General features: G+C 47.6%; 1 protein-coding gene across 3 annotated transcripts in view; it reads left to right on the forward strand.

Moving 5' to 3' along the window:
- The window catches only part of MYLK (myosin light chain kinase), a 123,124-nt gene that overhangs the window by 74,027 nt on the left and 26,699 nt on the right, over positions 1 to 22,398 (forward strand). For all 3 annotated transcript variants that reach the window (XM_019652518.1, XM_019652524.1, XM_019652531.1), the window contains 7 exons: positions 1,615 to 1,665; positions 2,430 to 2,557; positions 4,770 to 4,923; positions 10,477 to 10,779; positions 18,558 to 18,590; positions 18,686 to 18,779; positions 20,270 to 20,473. In XM_019652518.1, coding sequence (XP_019508063.1) covers positions 1,615 to 1,665; positions 2,430 to 2,557; positions 4,770 to 4,923; positions 10,477 to 10,779; positions 18,558 to 18,590; positions 18,686 to 18,779; positions 20,270 to 20,473 — 967 coding nt within the window. The remainder of the gene's footprint in view (positions 1 to 1,614; positions 1,666 to 2,429; positions 2,558 to 4,769; positions 4,924 to 10,476; positions 10,780 to 18,557; positions 18,591 to 18,685; positions 18,780 to 20,269; positions 20,474 to 22,398) is intronic.

Raw genomic sequence — 22,398 nt, forward strand, 5'->3', positions numbered from 1 at the left:
ACTGATAATCCCCAAGGTTAGCTAATTTGCCTGTGGTCACAGAGCAACTCCATGTCCAAGCCAGGACATCGCACTGCCTCTTTAATATGCAGAGGTGAAGCTTTGTGTATAGATCATTGTTAACCCCACTCGTTCATTCAGTACATAGTTATCAAGTGCCTACTATGTGTCAGGCACATTGGGTAAATCGAACCAAAAAAGTCCCTGCCCTTAAAAAGCTTATGCTTTATGGGGAGGCAAAGGGCAGACAGTAAGTAAATAAGTAAATAAATAGTTTATTATATGACATGTACCGTGAGGGGAAAATATTAAAGTGAGGTAAGCATGATAAGGCGTGCTGGGGATGGGGGGTTGCTATTTGATATAGAGTGGTTAGGGGAGATATCCATGGTTAAGTGACTTGTCCCCATTTTGTGTGTATGTTAAGGTATAATTTACATACAGTAAAATTCACCCTGTCTAGTGCATAGTTCTGGGAACCTTGACAACACATATTGTCAGGTAACTACCACCACAATCAAGACATGGTTCCATCACCTCAAAACATGTCCTTGGGCCCCTAATGGCCAACCCCTCCCGCTGCCCACCTCTGGTAAGCACTAATCTACTCTCCTTCCCTGTAGTTTTGCCTTTCCTAAAATGCATAGAAAGAGAATTATACAGTACATAGCCTTTGAGTCTGGCTTCTCTTAGCGGAAGAGATGAATCACTAATGAGATTCATCCATGTTGTGTGTATCAGTAGTTTGTTTCTTTTAATTGATGAGTAGTATTTCATTGTATGAAGGTATCAGAGTTTATCTATTCTCCAGTTGAGGATATTTGGATAACTTCTAGTTTGGGGCAATTACAAATAAAGCCATGACAACCATTCATGTTCAGGTATTTGTTTGCAGGTAGATTTTCATTGCCCTTGGATAAATAGGTTAGATGGCTTTTGAGCAAAGCCCCGAAAGAAATATGAAAACAAGACATTAAGATGGCTGAGGATATTTTTGCATATTCGCCACATTGTTATTCAGCTCAATGAATATGTTTGTGCTGCCAGACTGGTCTGTTTGGGTCATTTTTCTTATTTGAGTTGTTTGGAGAAAGTGGAGTTAGGAATGGAGGAATGGTTAGGAATGGTTGGTTCATTCAATTCTTCATTCATTCATTGATCCATTCAATAAACATTAAAAAAGGGAAGGCCACCAGTCCACATTCTGTGACTCAAAGGAAGCCTGAACCTCTTGGATCCACACCAAAGGCTAATTTTAGTTGGTTTATCTGACTTAATTTCCTTTCTGAGTTTCCTGAAAGTTAGGGTGAGAGAATAGTTAGTGAGTTTGGGGCTATCATTGAAATGGACAGTGGGGGCTTAAGCATTTTTGAGTTTTTTATCTCAATGGAGGCTTCAGGGACCCCTCCAGAGGCCCCCTGAGCACTGATATTCATGTGATCGTGAAGTTGTCTGTATGAGACCCCAAGATCTCCAGAAAGACATATTCGAGGGAGGGCTCTATCTAGATGAAGGGCCTATAGGTAAGACTGCATTCTCCTAGAATTCATGAGCTTTGTGAGGAAAAAAAAACCAAAACTGACAGAAAATAACCTGTGAACTTCTTTGTTTCAGGTGATGCAACTGTGAAAAAGAAACCTGCACCCAAGACACCTCTGAAGGCAGGTAATTGGTCACAGCAACATTTGGGGGCAAGGGGATCATCTGCCATGAGGGGTTTTTCCTTTGCCCTGTTAGGCTGACCACTGGGTATGTGGTCCCCTCCCAAATTTAAGCTCTGCATTATTCAGGCCCAATTTTCCCTACAGCTTCTGCACAACGTGGCCCCCAGCCCCTTCCACTACTTGTCTTTTCTCCTGCTTCCCCTGGATGGACAGCATCACACAGTATTAGCAACTCCCCCATTCCTTCTGTGAAATTCCACCTCACCCTCTGCCCTCCACTCTGCCCTTTAAGGAGGTGATTCACTTTGTGCTGTTTTAATGCTCTGCTCCTATATGTCCTTGTCGTACAGAACCTTGTCTGTTTTCCACAGAAATACATTTGAGGACGTGAACCATATTGATCCTGCCAGCCAGGGTCACCTCCAGGTTAGATGGCAAGGTGCTGTTTAATTAACTAAGGAGTTAGGATGTAGATCCAAAAAAACTAGGATACGATGCCAAGTCCAGACCACCCAACATATGGAGAATTGTGCCGTGTGAATTGCATGGGCCACTTCTGAGGACATCAGCATAAAGAGATGAACAAACCCAGCAGGCCTATCAGCTCACATGTTCTGGAGCAGTGATCACTGCTCTCCATCTTACCCTGAAGGTTCCGGAAGCCGAGAGAGGAGCAACAGACCCATGTGGACAGCAGTGCCAAATGAGATCAGAATGTCTAAGACTCCCTCCTCCTCATTTACTTTCTCACTTGTACTCTCCTAGCCATGCCCCCTCAGATCACCCAGTTTCCTGAGGACCAAAAGGTGCGTGCAGGAGAGTCTGTGGAGCTGTTTGGTAAAGTGGCAGGCACCCAGCCCATCACCTGCACCTGGATGAAGTTCCGAAAGCAGGTCAGTAACGGAGGGGAGTGGCCTGTGAACCACCCACACAGCCCCTGGGTCGTAAGGGATGAGACATGCAGTAACGGAGACAGCATCTCTCTCCATCACAGGAGCCTTAGAAATGGGCGAGACCCCTCATCCGCTCATCACCTTCTCACCCACTCTGAGTTCTTAATAACCTTTTCTTCTGAATCTACTAAGAATGCCTACTTTATAGATAATTTGTATAATAAAGAAAAGTGTGAAGGAAAAAGTAGGAATCACCCTTGGCCCTCACCCAATTTTGATATCTCAGTCTAGAATTCTATTCAGAGTCAGGAAAATGGAACCAGTAACCTAGATGACCTCTCAGACTGTGAGCTTTCTGTGATTTTTGTGCCAGTTCACTGAACCCCATCTGTGACAACAACTTAAACTGACCACATGCTGAAGGGATAAAAGTGGATCTCAGTATTTGGATTGATAACTTGTTCTTTAACTAGAATTGTGGCTTACTGGACCAGAAATCAGGCTACCATTTATAATAATGGTCCTATGGGAAAATGTTCGAATTTCTCAACAACCAGCTGTTAAAGGAACTTGTGGCTTCCATATTGGTCATGTGTTGTGCCCATATGCATGATCAGAAGAGGCCCCAGAACAGTGGGCTGGCACTGGATCAGGAACTCTACAGAAGGCATGATTTCTTCTGAGCCCCCTGTTGCTCTACTTCCAAACCATTCGAGTTGTCCTAAGGCCCAGAGAGGAAAGGCTAGTACCGGGAAGGAAAGGAGGGTGGGTCTCAAAAATGAAGAAGGGAAGCTGGCCTTTAACATCCCAAAGCATGTTTGCCCAAAGCATGTCTGGGGCAGGGTTGTCTAAAGTAAGGTGGACTCTCATCCCATTTCAGAGACGTTTAGCCAAGTTCCATCTGTCCAACAGCACTTGATGTAGTGATGGAAATGTTCTATGTCTGTTACCCAATATGCAGCCACTAACCATATGTAGCTATGGAGCACTCCAAATGTGACTAGTGGAACTAAGGAACTGAATTTTAACTTTTAAGTAATTAAAAATTGTTATGGGGTGGCTGGTTAGCTCATTTGGTTAGAGCGTGTTGCTGATAACACCAAGGTTGCCGGTTTGATCCCCGCATGGGCCACTGTGAGCTGTGCCCTCCTTAAAAAAAAAATTGTTATAAAAGCTTTGTTAAGATATAATTCACATACCAAAAAAAAATCACCCTTTTAAAGTGGCTTTTAGTATATTCACAAAGTTGTGTAACCATCATAATTATCTAATTCCAGAACATTATCACCCCAAAAAGAAACCCCAGATTCATTAGCAGTCATTCCTTCCCTTCCCCCAGACGCTGGCACCCACTAAGCTACTTTCTGTCTCTATGGATTTGCCTATTCTGGACATTTCATATAAATGGAATCATATAATATGTTTTCTTTTGTGTTTAGCTTTTTTTACTTAGCATTATGTTTTCAGAGCTCATCCATGTTGTAGCATGAATCAGTCCTTCAATCTTTTTTTTTTTTAATAAATTTTATTGGGCAACAGTGTGTTTTTCCAGGACCCATCAGCTCCAAGTCAAGTCGTTGTCTTCAGTCTAGTTGTGGAGGGCACAGAACATTGGCCCATGTGGGAATCAAACCGGCAACCCTGGTGTTATGAGCACTGCGCTCTAACCAACTGAGCCAACCAGCCACCCCCTTCAATCTTTTTTATGGCCAAATTGTATTCCATTGTCTAGATAGTCCACATTTTATTTATCCATTCATTAGTTAATGGATGTTTGGGTTGTTTCCACTTAATTACATTTTAAATAGCCACACGTAGCTAGTGGCTATGGTTTCAACAGCACAGAAGAGGTCAGAACTCACCGGGGTGGTGACTTTGTAAGTGACTTTGCTCAGATGTGTTCTCTCACCCCGTCCCAGAGTGGTGCATGGGGACTGGGATGTTCCTGAGCTCCAGTCGGGAGCAGCAACTGCAGAGTTCGTTTCCCCGACCCTGCTCAGCACCCTCCTGCCCTCCCCAGATCTGGTCCCCTCAGGAAGGCTTGGCTGTGGATGCAAGAGAGGAGGGGCCTTAGGGGGAAGCCCAGAGTCCAGACAAAAGCAGCCCCGCACAGCTCGGGCAGCTGCATCCCTTCGGGAGTCGGGAGTGAGGGTCGGAGCCCCGTTCCTTTCCCGGCTCGTGTCTCCAGCACCTGCCCACTCTCTGCCCGCAGATCCAGGAGAGCGAGCACATCAAGGTGGAGAACAGTGAGAGCGGCAGCAAGCTCACCATCCTGGCCGCCCGCCAGGAGCACTGCGGCTGTTACACGCTGCTGGTGGAGAACAAGCTGGGCAGCAGGCAGGCCCAGGTCAACCTCACCGTGGTCGGTGAGTGGGGATGGGTGGCCCGGAAGGCAGAAGGCAGGAAAGCTAGAGAGCCCCCTGCAGGATGCCGGGCCTGGAGATCTTGTCTCCCAGGGGAATTACCCCGGTAGCAACCATCGCCTCTGCCCCCAGCCTCCCATTATCCCACTTTCTTTCCCTCTCCTTGCTCTCACACTGCTGCTTGCATCATGCTCACAGAGAACTCCCGACCCTGCGCACATACACCCTACAGTGTTCTCTACCTGTGAAGCCCCTCCTGGCTTCTCTTTCTACCCTTTGGAGACCCTGAGCTCTGCTACTCCAGGCCCTCTCCTGCTAGCACCTGAAACTCCTTCCCCTCTCTGGTCAACCGCCTAACCCCCAACAGAGTCCCCCTGAAAATCTGCACCTTGAGTCAATGCTTCCTTCTGACTTCACTGCTCCTACACCTGACTTGGGGGGCCTTGCAGGAAGATTACATCAACACCAGACTTAGTCTGGACCCTCTCATAATCCAGGCTCAGCCAATGTGTCAGTGCTGGTCAGTGCCTTCTCCCCCAGTCTGTGATAGTTTGTCACCCTCAGGCTTTGGCCTCTAGCTTCCCTAAGAATCAGGAGGCATCAGGCATGACCTTGCTCACCTTCATGGTCCTACATCTGCAGGCATCTGTCCCCTGGCTGATTCCACCCTCCAGGCTCTGGGTGTGGCCCACCTTTCTCTCCCTGAGGCAGCTTCCTTCTCCTACACTCTGCATCCCAGGCTCTTGGGGGGCTACACCACGCCCCTTCTCTCTTCCCTTCAACTCCTCCTCTACTTCTCCCGTAAACGTTGCCAGAGCTCTGCCATCTCTCTCCTGCTCTCTCGTCATGGCCAAGCCCTCTGAAAGAGGATGGTCCCTCCTCTGCTTCTGTCCCTCACTCCCTGGCACTCTCCAGCTCCCTGCAGCCTCCCCTCCACACCCCAGTAGTCTACGGGGACCACCCTTCTGAGGTCACCATGACCTTGTAATCCTAAACCCACTCCTTTTTTCTTGTCTCCTAAGTCCTGGTATTGAATCTGTCTCCAGCCTGATTATCAAGTTCATTTTTCTTCTCCATCCAGTCACTGTGTTGTTCATGCCATTGTCAACTCTCCCCTGAAATGTCCAACTCGCCTTCTACCTGGTCTCCCACTGTCCACTGTCCGTCGTGCTCAGCTCCTTGCCCCCCCTCCACGTGGCAGGTGCTCAGGACAGAAAAGGAACAGCAGGTGACAGAGCAGACTGATGGATAGTAGGCCATGTCCTTGTGCATTTGTGAGTCTTCCTACTGTTGTGAGTGAAAGCCTTTGACCTGGTGATTATTGATCTGATCTTTCTTTTGTTTCCTTTTTGTCAGGAGTTTTAAATCTGGGAAGTCAGTATACCAGGGGGTCAGGGGATAGGTTTCTCATCTGTAAAAGACAGCAGGGGCCCTTTTCTCACTCTTCCTCTCCTTGGGGACTGGATGCTTATTTCAGTAGTTCCCCCATGGAGTCAGGAACACTTGCGGGGGTTGAGGGATTGGTGCTAGTGATCCAGCCTGCCTTTACATTTAGACCTGGCCCCATGCCCTCACCCATCAGCAAGCACTGGTTTCCAGTTTTCCTGGGTGTTCTCTCATCTGCCCTGCCTGGGGAACTTCGAGGTCAACTCCTCTGGACTGCTTTTCTGTGATCAGTGCCCCCTGCCCCCACTCGGGCAGGCGCCACTCGGTGCCACACATTCCCCTCCCCCATCACCACTGCACGAGCTGCAGTTCTGGCCTTTTATGGTTTAGTTTCTTATTCTCCTCGGCCAGTACTGACAGGGCCATTGGCGTGGCTGCCCGCCAGCTGGCAGGAGCAGCATGTTAAATGCCGTCCCGGGAGGGGAATGGAATGGAGGGGAATGGGGCTTTCTGTCTGCCTCCCCCTCACAGAGCTAAGAATAGAATTGCTCAATAAAATGAGGACTCGCATTGATGGAAACAGTGAAGCCACATTCATTCAGAGCCCGTGGATTTAGAATTCATCCAAAGTAAACCTGGATTAAGCCCAGACTTACCTGCCTGTCCCTAAGGACATCTGTGGACGTCTGTGTCTGTGTATTACCTAATCAGGGTGGATTAACTAGATGTAAAATGTAAATGAGATGAAACAGGACTTGTTTGGCCTACTCTGGATGGTTTTCAAGCACTTTGGAAGCATCCATTTACAGGCCAGCTAAATAAGGCTGATTTAACACAACTTCTACTTGTTAGCAGTAAACTTCTTTTCTGGTATGTTCTTTAAAGTACCACTTTTTCCTCAGATAGTCTGTGACTCCTATTTTTAAAGGATAATAAAAATTAGCCTTTCCCTTCAGTTAGTTTAAATGGGTGATGTTTAGCTTTTTTAAAGGCTTGTGATTATTCCATGTTAAAGACAGTAGAGGGATTTGTGACACTCAGAGGGCCTCTGCCTGCACCTCTAGCCACAGGCGGTGGGGGTTGGGGGGAAGGGGGTGCGGTACGGGTAGGAGAGAGCAGCCCGACCCAGGTGAATTCCTTCCTGTAACTTGTCCAGCATGAGAAAAACAGGTTACTTTGCAAATCTCTAAAGGAGAAAAACAAAGTAAAGAGAACCCTAGATACCCAGTAATCCCCAAATGCTATCTTAGCCTGGGACTTGCACGATTTTTAAGGGCAGGAGATTTCCCTTCGTAATGCTTGACTTGGGTTAAGCAAGATGTGTTCTGGAACTTATTCCCCGCCCCCACCCCCCACTCCCGAAGCGAGGATCTGCAGACTTTTTTTGGAATCACCTTTTGGCGCTGCCACAGGCTAGCTGGGTCTTCTCAGTAAGCAAGGTGCCTTAGCCTCCAAGGGCCAAGATTACCCAGTGAGGAGACCCTGGGGGCCCTTGCAGCCCCGTGCTATTCTGTAAAAGATGCAGGCGGCTGCTGAGGTGCCAGTGAAGGAAGGTCCAGGTGGGGTAGGCACAGATACAGGTCATCTTTAAACACACAGGCATGCAGAGACTACCAGGGCAGTTACTCTAGTGAGGAGCATTAGCCATGAGATCCTTCATTTTCTCTGGAATGGGAATACTTGCTGAACAGAAAACCCTGGAGCTGGTGCATTCGGAGACCCTTCCCCTAGACTCAGCATTTCCCATTCTGTTAGTTAGGTCTCCAGGGAGGCATGGAAGAATTCCCAGGAAGCATGGCGCTCAGGGACCTAGACACTGAGCCCGCCTCCCCTTTGCCAGGCCATGCCCCAGGCCTCCCGCCCAGACCGAGAATGGCTGTGTCTTTAGCATGAACGGCAGGCTCACAGACGCTCTGTTCTCAGTGTTTTCATCCCTGGCTAGTCCCACCTCTGCGTTGGGCTCTTCAGGTGGGCAAGAACACAGCCCATGGCCCTATGGACAGGCGTGGGGGTCAGCGGGGGGGGGGTGGCTTCCAGTCTTGTACCACTTCAGACTTGGTCTTTTCTGAACTCCTTAATTCAAATTCCTTGAAAGCACTGAAGTTTCACTTGGAGTTAAAGTACCCATCTCCAAATTTGGCATCTTCTTTTGTACTACAGGGAGTGACATATGTCATATGTCAGTTCTCTCTCTTTCAGCCAAGAGACATCTGGAACAAGGTAGGGTACAAATAGTACCTCTTCTGCAATACCAATTTCTCAACGTTTTCTTTTCTTGACTGAAGCAGAAGGGGAGAAAGGCAGTCAGTGGAGTGCCGCATTCATTATATAAACCCACATGATTCTCAACGTGTCCAATCAGATGTTTTCCAGGCAGCTGTCTGCGGGGGAAGCAGCAAGCCTGTCTTTCATCCCTCTTTAGGCTTTTTGACTTCCTTAGCTGGGTCTTGAGAAGACTTGAGCCACTTGCCTCTAAGAGAGTTTAGAGTAATAAACATCTTAGCCAACACCAGAAATATTTCCATAAAGACCAATATATCTTTCAGAACAAATAGTTTTTCTAAGAGAACATATTAAACAATCAGTGAAAGTGGTTCCATCACAGGAGGCTTCCAGAGCGAGTGCAGAAAGTGGCTCTGTCACAATCCCAGAATCACTCACGGGGAAGTTCCAGGCTGGTTTGCAGGGGATGGACGGTTTCTGGGCAGTGCGTTCTTGTCCGGAGTCTAGAAGCAGAAGGGCTTGGAGGAGGGGGAGACAATGAATATGTATATGTGTATGTACATGTCTACACACACACACACACGCACACGCACATGCAGAATGATTTTCTTCCCCATGTGCACAGGGTCATTTGCAGGAATTTCCTTTGGTCTTCCTGCCTTGCCAAGGGGTGGGAGAATAAAAGTCAAGTACTTTACCTGAGTTTGCTTAATTGACGCTTGTAAATTCCTAAAAGGTAGATACATATTAGCACCATTTTTCAAAATGAAAAAGACAAACAAACTAGTCTGGGAAGTTAGGGAATTCACTAGAATTCACATAGCTTATAAATTTACATAGCATAAAAGCATGGTTTTAATTCCTATTTGGGGGAGCTCCTTAAATTGCCTTGGGGGGGATGAAGGGTGACTGAACATAGATATCTGTAACTAAACTAACCACCTGCAGACACTAAATCTGAAAAATATAATTTTGTTCAGATGAGCAACTGACAAAATCAGCAAAATTCAAGAACCTCATTAAAGTATTGGCTGCCGTGATTTGCTTTGAATCTGGCAGTGTTACTGGTTCTTAGTGTTATAGTCTCGATGGGAAGGCAACCAGCCAAAAGGCCACTTCTCGTGTCCTCAGCTCTTTTTCCAGCCCTTGGGGGTGGTTATGATTTGCTGCTGTGGCTTGCTTTTAAAATTCTTTACCTCATTTTCTACCAGTCCCATGAGGATAAAAGAGATAGGGTAGGAGTAACTTTTTTGTAGTATAAAATCATAAATAAACTCCTACAGTAATAGCTACTCAAGCCAGCCACATCTTTAAGAACTTCTCCTAACCACCTTGTGATTCAAGTGCCATTATATCCACATTTTACAGAAGAGGAAACTGAGGCACAGGAACAAATAGTGAATGGGGTCAGAGCCATGCTCAAACCTGGATCTGCCTGACGTCAGAGCTCACTGTGCTATACTGCCCCTCAGGAGAGATGGCGTTTCCTAAGTCCCAGAGAAAGTGAAGCCTGACTCCTGGTTATGTCACAGGTCACTTCCTAGGGCCTGAAGGACACACACACACACACACACACACAGACACACACACTGAACTCTCTCTCAAAACATATTTTTGATGGGAAGCAGTCCCCGCCTTCTAGGCAGCTTCCTAGATCTGTTTACTCTGAGAAATATGTTTATGACTTGGGCAAAGTACAGGAAGTCATGACTTGTAGACGGGAAAACTAGCCAGAAAAGAGTTCCTCTGAGCAAATAGGTATTTGTAGGGCTTTCCATAGAGGTGGGTTTGTGCATAGGTGTGACTGTGTAGGGGGGGAACCAGTGCCAGCACTGGGGGTGTCAGCTTGGGTTCTCTAGGTTTCTCCCCCATAACAGGATTAACTCAAAAACTTTCTTTCCTTGCAATCCTGAAGAGTTGGGTAATATTGCACCTCTCTGTCCCCAGACAAGCCAGACCCCCCAGCCGGCACGCCTTGTGCCTCCGACATCCGGAGCTCTTCACTCACGCTGTCCTGGTACGGCTCCTCGTACGATGGGGGCAGCGCTGTACAGTCCTACAGTGTCGAGATCTGGGACTCGGTGGACAAGACGTGGAAGGAACTAGCCACATGCCGCAGCACCTCGTTTTACGTTCAGGACCTGCTGTCTGACCGAGAGTATAAATTCCGTGTGCGCGCCATCAACGTGTACGGAACCAGTGAGCCGAGCCAGGAGTCTGAACTCACAGCAGTGGGAGAGAAACCTGAGGGTAAGCTGCCTTCATTTCATCACTGGCTTGAAATAAATGTGCATGACTTGACCTTGTGTGTGTGGAACTTGTACTGAGAGTGGTACAGAGGAATTGGGAAGTCATCGGTGGCGAATGGCAGAGTCTTCTGGGATCTTGATTTCCAAGGTTATGATGTTGACCCATAACTTTAAAAGAACACATAGGACCTTTCAAAAAACGTTGAACCGGCAATTTTGGTGCACTGCCACTAGGGGGTCATCATGTGTTAATCAGGTGCACAGCCCCGAAAGGCAGAAGCTCAGGTAGATGTCAAGTTTCAGCATCCCTGCTTCACCCTCCTCCTTCCTTCTCTTGCACTCAAATTTGAGTGTCTACTCAGAGTCAGGTGTTTGGGACACAAAGAGGTAAGACGTGGAGCTTAAAATCTAACTAGGGGGACAGCTGTGTAGACAGCTAGCTCTAACGAGATGGGCTACATCCTATTCTAGCAGTATAAACAAACTGCAAAAGAGGCACAGCAGAGAGCATGAATAGTTTTGCTATGGAGGTTGAGGAAGTCTTTCTGGAGGAGGTGACACTTAACACTGAGTCTTGGAACAACCAAATGGGCGTCCAAGAGGCAGGGAAGATAAGAGGCATTCCTCACAGAGGAAACAGCATGTGTGAAGGTACAAAGTGATGGAAGTGCATGGCACTTTGAGATGCTTGTGTGTGGCCAGGGCGTGTGATGTGTGGGACAGAGCGGGAGGAAGCAACACTGAAAGGGCGGTTTAGGTAAAATTGCGAGGTTCATCAAAGATCTTCAGGCAGGGGATTGATATGATTAGATCTGTTTGGCTTTTTTTAATGCAACCTAATATTTATTTGTTGTAGCATGCAGACTCCAGCCATCGATAGACCCATGTGTTCCTAAGACTTTTGAAATGTTACCTTTTTTGGATTCGTTTTTTTTTTAATTCTTTTACTATGTAAATTTCAGGTATACCGCATTATAATATGACATCTATATACACTACAAAGTAATCACCACCACAAGTCTAGCTTTTTAGGGAGAGAATAAGAAGAGGAGTAGATCTTCGTTACTCAAAGTGTGGCCTGGATCCCAGTCTTGGGATCTTGGGAGTTTGTGAGAAATGCAAACTCAGCCTCCCACTCCCCTACCGGCTTCTGAACCTTCATTTTAAAATCTTCCACCCCGCCACTCCCCACTCCCATCCCCCCATGGACTTGTATACATATGAAAGTTTGAGAAGGCCTGGAGTGGAGGTGAGGACTGAGATTGCAGTCAGTGAGTCGCCAGTTGGGCCTCTGCGGTATAGCCCAGGAGAGGGATGGTAAGCATGAACTAAAGCCTCGGGAGGTAGAATGGACCATTCTTGATGACTTTTTGAGTAGAGTTCAGGGGAAAAATTAGAAGAGTTTAAGATGAGTTCCAGTTCCTGACTTGGGTAACTGAAAACAAATTCAAGAGCCATTTAGAGGTTTTTTATTATGAGTCATGGTGGTTAACATATATTCAGCACTTGCTATGTGCAAACAATACGTTAAGCACTTTGCATGCATCATTTCATGCATCTAATTCCGTGAAATAGATACTGTTATTACCCCCATTTTGCAAGTGGGAAAATGAGGATTAGAGGAGTGAAGCTACTTGCCCAAGGTCCTACAGAGCTTGTAACTAGTGAGCTGAAACTTGAACTCAAAACTGCCTGACCCAAAGCCTGTGCTTCTTTGGTTAAACTGAAAGAGGAGGTCAGGCTGCCTCCCAATGACTTAGAGGTTAGATGGCAGGGAGTCCAGGAGAAGATGGAAGATCTGAAGTTGGGAGATCTGGTTTCAGTGCTGTTGTGAAGGGACACCAAGGGATAGAGCCATTAGTGAGAGGAAGAGCTTAATCGTGTGAGGCAGAGAAAAGACTGTGGGTGACTAAAGGTCAGGGAGCTGGACCGGGCACAGGTCCTACAATCACCATAGAACCAGAGGCATCATGAGTATGGAAACTGTCGTCACGGTTTGACACCCCTCTTCAGTTTGAAAACTCAGGAGTAACATAGATATTAAAACTTTACCTTCAAATTAAATGAGGGCTCCAGAAAGAAAATTTGGAGGATGCCCATAGAAAAGACAACAAATTTATTCATTTTTTCAGGGCAGCCTTATCTTGGGGGCCTTTATCCCAGTCCTCCTTGAGGACTGCATGTGCACCATGGAGGCGTGATCTGGCCCCCAGGATGGCCCCGGCCGGGCCTCTTTGCAGCTTTCATGAGGCCCACTAGCCACTCACAAATGTCTTCTGGGCAAATGGAGTAACAAAACCACCATCTGCTGCCCTTGCATGCACCCTCCCCACTTTGAAATGAGCAGAGTGAGGAGCAGGCAGGTTAGAGAAGGTGCCAGGAAAGGCAACCAAGTTCCAGTCTGCATGTTTCTAGCATCTTACTTTCTTCAAGAAGAGGATTCCCACCTCTTGGAAAAGTGACAGGGAACAGGATAACATTGCAATGAGAAGATGTTTATTAACTGGAAAGGAAAGCTTCTGGGTCCTTGTGGTGTAAACCAGGAGAAACCGTAGCATCCCCGATGAACCCCACGCAGAAAAACAGAGGCCACTGGAGTGACAAGGTGGCTCCCAGGAGGCCAGGACAGCAGCCCCCAGGGCTATCGGGAGAGTCTATGGGGAGGGGTGGCTGGGACCTTTAGCTTCCAGGCAGGTGTCCTCTCCTTTCTTTCCTGCAGCCAGCTGAACCCCCTCTGTAGTCCTCAGACTCTCCCCTGGGGCCCCTCCTGACTGGGAGCAGACAAAAGGAAGTGTTGAAATAGCCTGCAATCCAGAGGAGGGGTCCAGGCCACCCAGATCTTCCAGACTGGAAGCCGCTCCCACCCCCAGGCCCAGCTGGACTATCCAAGCAAGAAGAGGGGGGAGGGGCAGAATAGTTGGCCAGCTTTAGGCCTGAAGGTCAGGATGGAGGGCGGTGGGAGGGTCAGGGTAAGAGGTGAGGATTCAAAGCGAATCCCTCTGTGGACTGCTCATGTGCTTGTTAGTTATAACCTGAGTAGGTCATCTCTCTCTACTTGAAAAGGAAGATGGCTCTCAGATAAGTAGGGTGTGTATGTGCACGTGTGTGTGTGTATGTGTGTGTGTGTGTGTGTGTGTGTGTGTGTGTACACACACGCATGTAGGGGAGGGATGGGATAAGTGGTTATGGTAGGTCATTTCTGTGGAGCCAAGTGGGGTATGGTGGTCATCAAAAAGGCAGTGCTAGTTAACCCTCCCTCCACTAAGCCCAGCTAATGCTGGCTGTCACCTTCCCCACTGCCACCACTGCCCCCCTGCCTCTGCCTTTGCAACTTCAGTCTTCTGCTTCTTCCTGACCTCTCAATTCCACCCCTGTTTGCACCCCAGCCAGCTCCAATGGCCTCCTTATGCCCCAGCTACCCCTCTAACTAGGATCCCTTACCCACTGCTCCCCTCCCCATCTTCCCAAAACTGAGTAAACAGCCCCCCCTCCCCCAACACAGCTGCCCTCTCCCATCCCAGCCAGGTCTGGATCTCCACTCCCAGCCTACTCAGCTCTAACTCATAAATCCATTCTGTCCTTCCTTACTCTTGATGGTAATTTGTTCTACTGTATAATAGCTGTTACCAAACAGCTGTGATAAAGGCTTCTTGCAGAGTTGGGACTTCCTTACAACCCCGAGATGCAGAGCCTGAAAAGCCCAAGGGCCAGAGAACAGCCCCTTGCCCAGTGCTGCTCACCCTGCCCTAAGCTACAGCTAAACTGGCCCTCAGAGGTCCTCTCTGGTGCTGAGGTGCCCCCTAGTGCCCGGTGGGCATAAAACAGCCCTCGGCCTCAAAGGGACAGCTCTCTGTCCAGGGCTGACTAGACAGATATGCAGTCTGAGTGTCTTGAGCGTTCAGCTGGTCCTCTCCCAAACACCATTCCAGGGCAATGATGCTCACCTGTCTGCAGAAATATCTGAGAGCCATCGTCCACATCTTGGGTCATCAGTAAAGTCGTGACACATTTTTGCATTGAAAACCAGAAAAATACGTCATGATTTTCCCAACGACTCAATAGTTCTTTCACTTAGCGCTTGGATCTCATAGCTCTTTCTAAATAGATTTTTAAATGTTTTCTTGAAGTCCTTCCTACTGTAGTTGAGCTCCTTGCTTGGTGGAGAGATGCAAATGGAGTGATCACCTTTCTCATCACTACAACCCTTTATGCTTGAAGAGCTTGGCCAGCTGAACTGTGGTCTTCCCCCAGCTCCTCTACTGCCTTCCCCTTGTGGCCATTCCTCCCAATAGAATGGAGGCAGGACGGATCAGAAGGAAAAAAAGAAAGGGCACCATCTCAGCCTGGAGCCTTGGTCTGAGTTTCACACAGGGGAAAGGAGGCCATGTACCAGTAGGTCCCCACAATCAAAGTGTCAGGAAATCCTTCTGCACCTTGATTGCCAAGGAGAGAGGCAGGAGGGTAGGGGCAGGTGTGGTGTCTGTGGTGAGGGCAAGAAGGCTAGCTCTGCGGTTTCTAACTGGTGTCAGAGTGAACTGGAGAGGCCACTTCTACAACTGCATGCCCTCCTCAGGGCCTATGGGGAAACGCCCCCTGGGTGACAGGTCATTGGAAAGCCCCTCATGGCTTACAGCACTGCTGCTACTCCTTCACTAGGGAAGTACAGATGGTTCCTCCCAAAGATGCCAGGCCCCAAAAGCCTGTCTCCTCTTTTCTGTCTCGTCTTGCTGCTCAATCCACACCAGGATATGTAGCACAGGAACAAAAAGACGAGGGATGCCTTAGCACGTCAAACAAACCCTTGTCTCAGATAGGGGCACCATGGGTCGGGACGATGGGGTCTCCCAACAATAAAACGTTATTACTATTGTTATTTTGTGTCTAAGGCCCCATCCAGTGACTGGCAGCCCCCCGGTGCTCAATTAATGACAGTTGAATTGATTTGAACCTCTTGCTTCCTTTAAAGCCCTGTTTGAAATACCATTGTTGAACTAACATCTGTAGAACCTATTTATTGTTTTTATGGTACCTCTTGAGATATGAGTTCTGTATGCTTACAGCCTTTTTTCTATATGAAGTATAACACTAAATTGTTCTCTCAGGCAATAGTAATCATTAGTAGATAAAAGTCCATAACCCTAATCTCACCCTTGGCAATTGTGATTTTTTTTTTATCATGTCTGCTTTAGACTTCTTTCCCAGCCAGAGAGGCCTAACCTTTTCTGATCATCTACACATGGCAGGCCTTTTTTTTTTTTATTGTTAGTTTCAGGTGTACAGAACAATGCAATAGTTATCCTTTTCACCCTCACAAAGTAACAATGCCCCTCTCCCCATCTATTGCCCTCCCCCCCCCGATATCATGCTTATCTATTACAATTCCATTGAATCCGTTCCCACTCTCTACTCCATGTCCCGTGACTATATGTATATATAATTATAGTTGACATACAATATTATTCAACATCAGCTTCAGAAATACAGTGCGGTAGTCAGGCCTCTACACCGACTATGAAATGGTCTCCCCCACAAGACATGAGTCCATCTGGCCCCTAAGAAATATTTACAACATTATTGATTATATTCACCAGAGTGTCTTTTTCTATCCCTGGGCCTTTTTTTTCAATGGCCCTGCATACCTCCTCCAGCCCCATTGTGACTTTCTAAGTGCCAACAGCCAGAGTTCCAGGAGCAGATGACCCCAGCCTCTACCATGGGCAGAGTAATACTGCCTGTCTGTGGCCAGTGCACATTTCCTCATGACGGTGTTCTGTTGGCCAGAGCAGTAGCTTGAGAAACTGGGCTCCCATGGTTGGGTTTTAGCTAGATACCCTGGGGCTTATCACACCTAAAAAGTTAAATGATCAAATTCTCCATGAACACGTGACTCCATTACTGCCATCCAAGGGGGTTGCTCTCAGGTGCCTTCTGGTCATCAATGAACTTCACAATGTCACTCTGAACTCTCAAGTAGGTAATTTAGAAGACTTGATCAGTTAAGCTCACATCCTGGCAATAGCTCTGAAACCCCTTCACTAATCCTGAGAATCCCATCTATTTATCCTTTTTTATTTTTCCATGGCATTTTCCTTTCCATGACAACATATTCCTCCCAATCCTACTCATGTTTAGTTTTCTAAAACTAAACTTCGTCAATAGCATTTTAAGAACTCTAAACAAATCACAGCCTCTCTTGCTCCTGGCCACATGCTTATAAACTTCCTCAAAAGGGTACTTACCTCGTATGAGGACCCATATTAGTTTTTCTCAGATTCTTTGCTTAGGTTTCAGTAATTTGTTCTGTCCTTAGCCTAATAGAGAGGCTCACTGTCTAGAGTTCCCAGAGGCACCTTCTCCCCAACCCACACCTCCATTGCAGACATGCAGCATGCAAAACACGCAAAGCTCTGAGCACTTGCACACAACCCCTCCTGGCTTGGCCGGGTCTGACTCACTCCTGCGCCCCATCTACTCTTGTCTTCCTCCTAAGAGATCATCCAGGTGCTGTGCCCTTTCTGTCCTCAGTCTTGCTCTGATGGGATTGTCAGCAAATCACACCCTTTCCCCAACTCTTATACACACACACACACACACACACACACACACACACACACACTTTTAACTCCTTGTACTTCCTCTCAAACTTCTCTCAAGTCTTTGTCTCCTGAGGAAACCTCCCTTAGCTCCATCTGTCAGCTAGAACACAGCCCACATCATGGTTGATGGGTACAAAGCACATTATAAAGCATGGTGTCTAGAGCTAGCCAGGGACCTCAGAAATCACCTGAAAATGTAATCCCTTCCTTCTACAGATGAGGAAACAGAGGGAGGTCCAGAAAAGGAAAGACACTTAGCCAAGGTCAAAAGGCTAAAGTGGCTCTATAGGGACAGACCTAAGCCAAGGCAAAGGAAAACACATCCAGTGGGGATGTGTTCTGCCAGACACCTGCCAGCCTCCTCACATCCCCCATTCACTCCTGACACATTTGTGTTGCAGCCAGCATGGCTGCTTATGTCCCTCCTCTCCATACCTCACAAATGCCTGTGGGCTGCGTTGTGTGATGTCACCCACCTCCTCATTGTGTTCCATCATTTCCTTTAAGTCACAACTCAAGGACTGCTTCTTCTGAGAATAACTCCTCTGACTTTATAATTGCCCCATTTTGTGTCACCTCTCTCCACTGTGTACTGTGACATTGTGTGCTTGATTATATTACACTTGTCATGGGTATTTCAAGTTGTGTGTTTTTGCCTCTCTAATTAAGTGATAAGCTCAGAGAAAGAAGGAGAGACTATGCCTGTGTGTACTTTGTTTCGTATGCCCACAGGAATTGCCCAGATACTTGGTACATGGCTGGAATTCTGTAAAAACGCTCAGTAAATGGATACATGGATTTGACACGAGTAGCAATCATAAGTCGCTAACTTTCAAGCCAGAGCAGAAAGGGACTACCATAGTTATGTGTAGGTTCTGAAAGCCAGAAGGACGGCAGAGATGTGAAGAAGAGTACGTTTAAGGGACCAGAAGTTAGAGAGGAAGGAAGGAGCTAATGGAGGATGGGGGCTGGTGGAACCAGGAGGCCAGTGCCTGTCGGTGTGCACACGGCCCTGTTGTAGCATGGACTGACCTATCCCATGGCGATGCCCAGAGCTCTGGGCTTGATGATCTTGTGCCTGGCAAGGCTGAGGCTTGACAGGCCACTAGCAGGCTTTGTTCTCAATGGGCCTTCAGTACTAATCACCCATGTCCCCTCTGCCCCTCTTTGTCTCCCCCTCCAGAGCCTAAGGATGAAGTGGAGGTGTCAGATGATGGTGAGTGCTGGCCACCTGTCCTCTGGCGGGCTCGAGGGGTGGGGGGTGAGCGAGGGGCCTGATGGCTCACACCCACCCCGACCCCCACCCTGCAGATGAGAAGGAGCCAGAGGTTGATTACCGGACGGTGACAGTCAATACCGAACAAAAAGTGTCTGACTTCTACGACATCGAAGAGAGACTAGGATCGTAAGTGGAGTGGGAAGTGCCCTGTGGGCCCCCAGCGTGAGGGTGGTGCAGGTCCCACAGTTTAATTCCATGCCTCGTCTTCCTGTCTTTTCCTGGGTTCTGCCAACTCCCCAGACTGAGATTCCTGCAGAATCAGGAGGGATTGACCATGTCACCCCACACACACACACACATTCACACACAAAAAAGTGTCACCCACCCCAGGCTCGCTTAGGAGGTGCCCATGCAGCTGCCCCAACTCTGCAAAAGGCTTGGGCAAGTCCTTCCTTTTCTCCACACGGAACAAACTGAGGGGACTGAGTCTGGATCAGACTGTGTTTAGGATCCTCCTGTTTGACCCACAGAAGGCAGTCAAGCCTGATCTGTGCTCACTGTTCAGCAATTCCAACTTTAGCACTTCAGGAAAATGCACATCCTTGAAATGCACAGCTGGCTATTACCGCTCACTTTATGAACTTGGGCCACACAGTTTACTCTGGATCCTCCCTGGGGTGTGGACCCCAAACCTGAGCCCTCATCACAGCAAAGCTGACCCCTCCAGCAGCAGCACCCCAGGCTGTCTGTCTCATGCTAATGCTGTATCCCTGGAGGAATATGGGAGGTGAAAGGAAAATAAGGGAGCTCAGCTTTTACTCCCTGTAAGGGACACCATCTTCATAACAGGCTCTGCAAGGAGCCTGCACCTCCCATGGGAGCTGTGTCAGGATCACCACAACCCCCCGTGCCCGCAGTGGGAAGCAGGGGCCCTCCTGAGAGTGGGGTAGAATGAAGGTAGCCACTCAGACATTCTCTGGGTTTGGGGAGGACTTCCTCAACCCAACTTCATGGTCCCTCTGCAGAGAAGGGGAGAAAAGTCGGACAGCCAAGCTTGAGGCCTCCCCAAGAAGCTGACAGCTCTGAAAGAACAGCAAGACCAGCCAGTGTTTGGGTGGGGATGCAAGGGCAGGCACATTAATATTGACAAGTAATGGCGAAGAGAGTAGGTTTGCAGTATTAAAAATGCATGTCAATGGGGGTGACAAGTTAGCTCAGTTGGCTAGAGCATGGTGCTGATAACACCAAGGTTGCTGATTCAATCCCCACATGGGCCACTGTGAGCTACACCCTCCTTAAAAAAAAAAGTCAACTGTGCCATTGTAGCATGAAAGCAATGTGTAACCAATGGCATGGCTGTTCCCCAATAAATTTTTTTTTAAATGCACTTCATTGATCTAGAGTAGGGGCTGGCAGACTTTTTCTATAAGGGGCCAAATAATGGATATTTTAGGTTTTGTGGGCCATACAGTCTATGCTGTAACTATTCCGGTGCACATTCAAACGCAAAAGCATCCCTAGACAATATGCACACAAATGGGCTAGGCTGTGTTCCAATAAAACTTTATTTATAAAAACAAGTGGGCCGGGTTTATCCCATAAGCCATAGTTTGCCAACCCCCATTTAAAGGAAAACTTGGCTAAATTTGCCTTTTCTCTCCTCCTTTCATTTGCAGTGGAAAATTTGGACAGGTCTTTCGACTTGTGGAAAAGAAAACTAGAAAAATCTGGGCAGGGAAATTCTTTAAGGCATATTCGGCAAAAGAGAAAGAGAACATCCGGCAGGAAATCAGCATCATGAACTGCCTCCACCACCCCAAGCTGGTCCAGTGTGTGGATGCCTTCGAAGAAAAGGCCAACATCGTCATGGTCCTGGAGATGTGAGTGGCCTGCCTCCCAGGCACTGTGGGCTTAGGAGTCCCTTCGTGTGTCTCCCCCACTGTCCCACCTCAGCCCCTCTGCTACAGGCAGGGGTGTGATATGCAAGATACTCACCAGCCCATATAGCCACATACTGACCACTCAGAGCACTCTGTGCACGGCACTGGCCCTGATCCTGACCCTGACTGGCCCACTGCAGCCCTCTGCTCATTTCCATCACAAACAGGCAGATCTTTGAGGACCCCTGCCCTCTTTCCCCTCTCACCTCCCTGTGAAAGAGCCAAGGCTATCTACCCCCAGGTTCCTTGGTTTCATTCAGGGGCTCCTGACCTGGAGGTGGATTTAGAGTAGAAGGTGAGGGATGGAGCAATTTCCTGACTAGCTTGGGAAACAGAAGGGGACCCAGGGCTGGGAGCTCAAAATGCAGGAGTGTAACCCTTGCTCCCATCCTCTCGCTATGCTCTGCATGCTCCCATCCTCGCTTGTTAGTAGTCTCTTGACTTCTCGCCAAGAAGAGTGCTTTCTGTGCTGGGTTGTGTATGGGCAGAGGAATGAATCTGATGACCTCCAGCTAAGGCTATCCTTTTCCATTGTTTCCTCTAGTCCCATTGCTCCACCTCTCTCACATCTGAGCTGCTGGCATGCACACACACACACACACACACACCAACATGCACACACATACGCGCACACACACACAACACAAACATACACACACACAAACATGCACACACACGTGCACACACACATATGCGCACACAAACATACGTGCACACACACAAACACTTGCATACACACACAAACGTGCACGCACACACAAACACACACATCACAAATGTACATACTGATGTCAGTAAGCCAGACGTCCTCCACAATATCTGTGTTTTTGAAGAGTTTCTTTTTCTTTCTCTAATCTGAATTTTTTTTAAAATATATGGTATTATCACATCAAAAAACGTAAGAATATATGCAATGAAAACTCCCATTTCTACTCCTGTCCTCCATCTACCCTGTTCCTACCCCACCACACTGGGAACAAATTTTGTTGGTTTTGTCTGCATTCTTCCAAAGTGTCTTTATGAATATACAAGCATATATGATACATACATACATTCACATTTTCCCACCTTTTAACACAAAGGTAACTCATACTCATACTCTATATTTTGCTTCTTTTCATTCAACAGTTTATCTTGGAGACAGCCCCGAATCAGTAGCCAGTGAGCTTCCTCATTCTCCCTGCTCCATGGGACGTCATCACATGCATAGACCACATATTCAGGCAGTCTTCTTTTGACAGGAGGTTGGATGATCTCTAGGCTGTTGCTTTTACAGACTAGCAGTGTTTGTAACCTTGTCCGTACATCTTTTCACTTGCACCTGTGTACACCTGTAGGCTAAATTCCCAGGGTGTGGTAATGCTGGATGAAAGGGTAGGTGCATTCGAAATTTTGAGAGATATTGTGCAATTGCCTGCAGCATTCCTTGTGTTATTTCTCCCCAGCATCAGGGATTTCAGTCCTTTGGCGAGGACACTATCACCATCTCCATGTTCTTTCCCAGGCAAGGCGAGGGCATCGAGGCAGCCCCAAACTTGAGGCGTGAACTCCTCCCCTCACTCTGAAAATGTTTTGATGTGTTCCTTTCAGTTTATGTCCTGTAGGAAAGGCAGTAGTGGGTAATAGCACAGGCTTGAATCCGATAAACCTCACCTCTGTCCCAACTCCGCCTCTTACTTGTTGTGTGACCTGGAACAAGTTACTCAACTATGCCAAAGCTTAGTTTTATTATCTGTAAAAGGAGCCTGTAAACTGCCTCATAAATATGTGGGAATTAAATAGAAGAACGTATGGCAGGCACAGTGCTCTGTAATTGAGAGTTATTCTTGGTAGTAGGATGCACTGACTTTTCCTGTACCCTGGCC

The sequence above is a fragment of the Hipposideros armiger genome, unplaced genomic scaffold, assembly GCF_001890085.2.
Source record: "Hipposideros armiger isolate ML-2016 unplaced genomic scaffold, ASM189008v1 scaffold_8, whole genome shotgun sequence".
In the NCBI taxonomy this organism is placed as follows: Eukaryota; Metazoa; Chordata; class Mammalia; order Chiroptera; family Hipposideridae; genus Hipposideros; species Hipposideros armiger.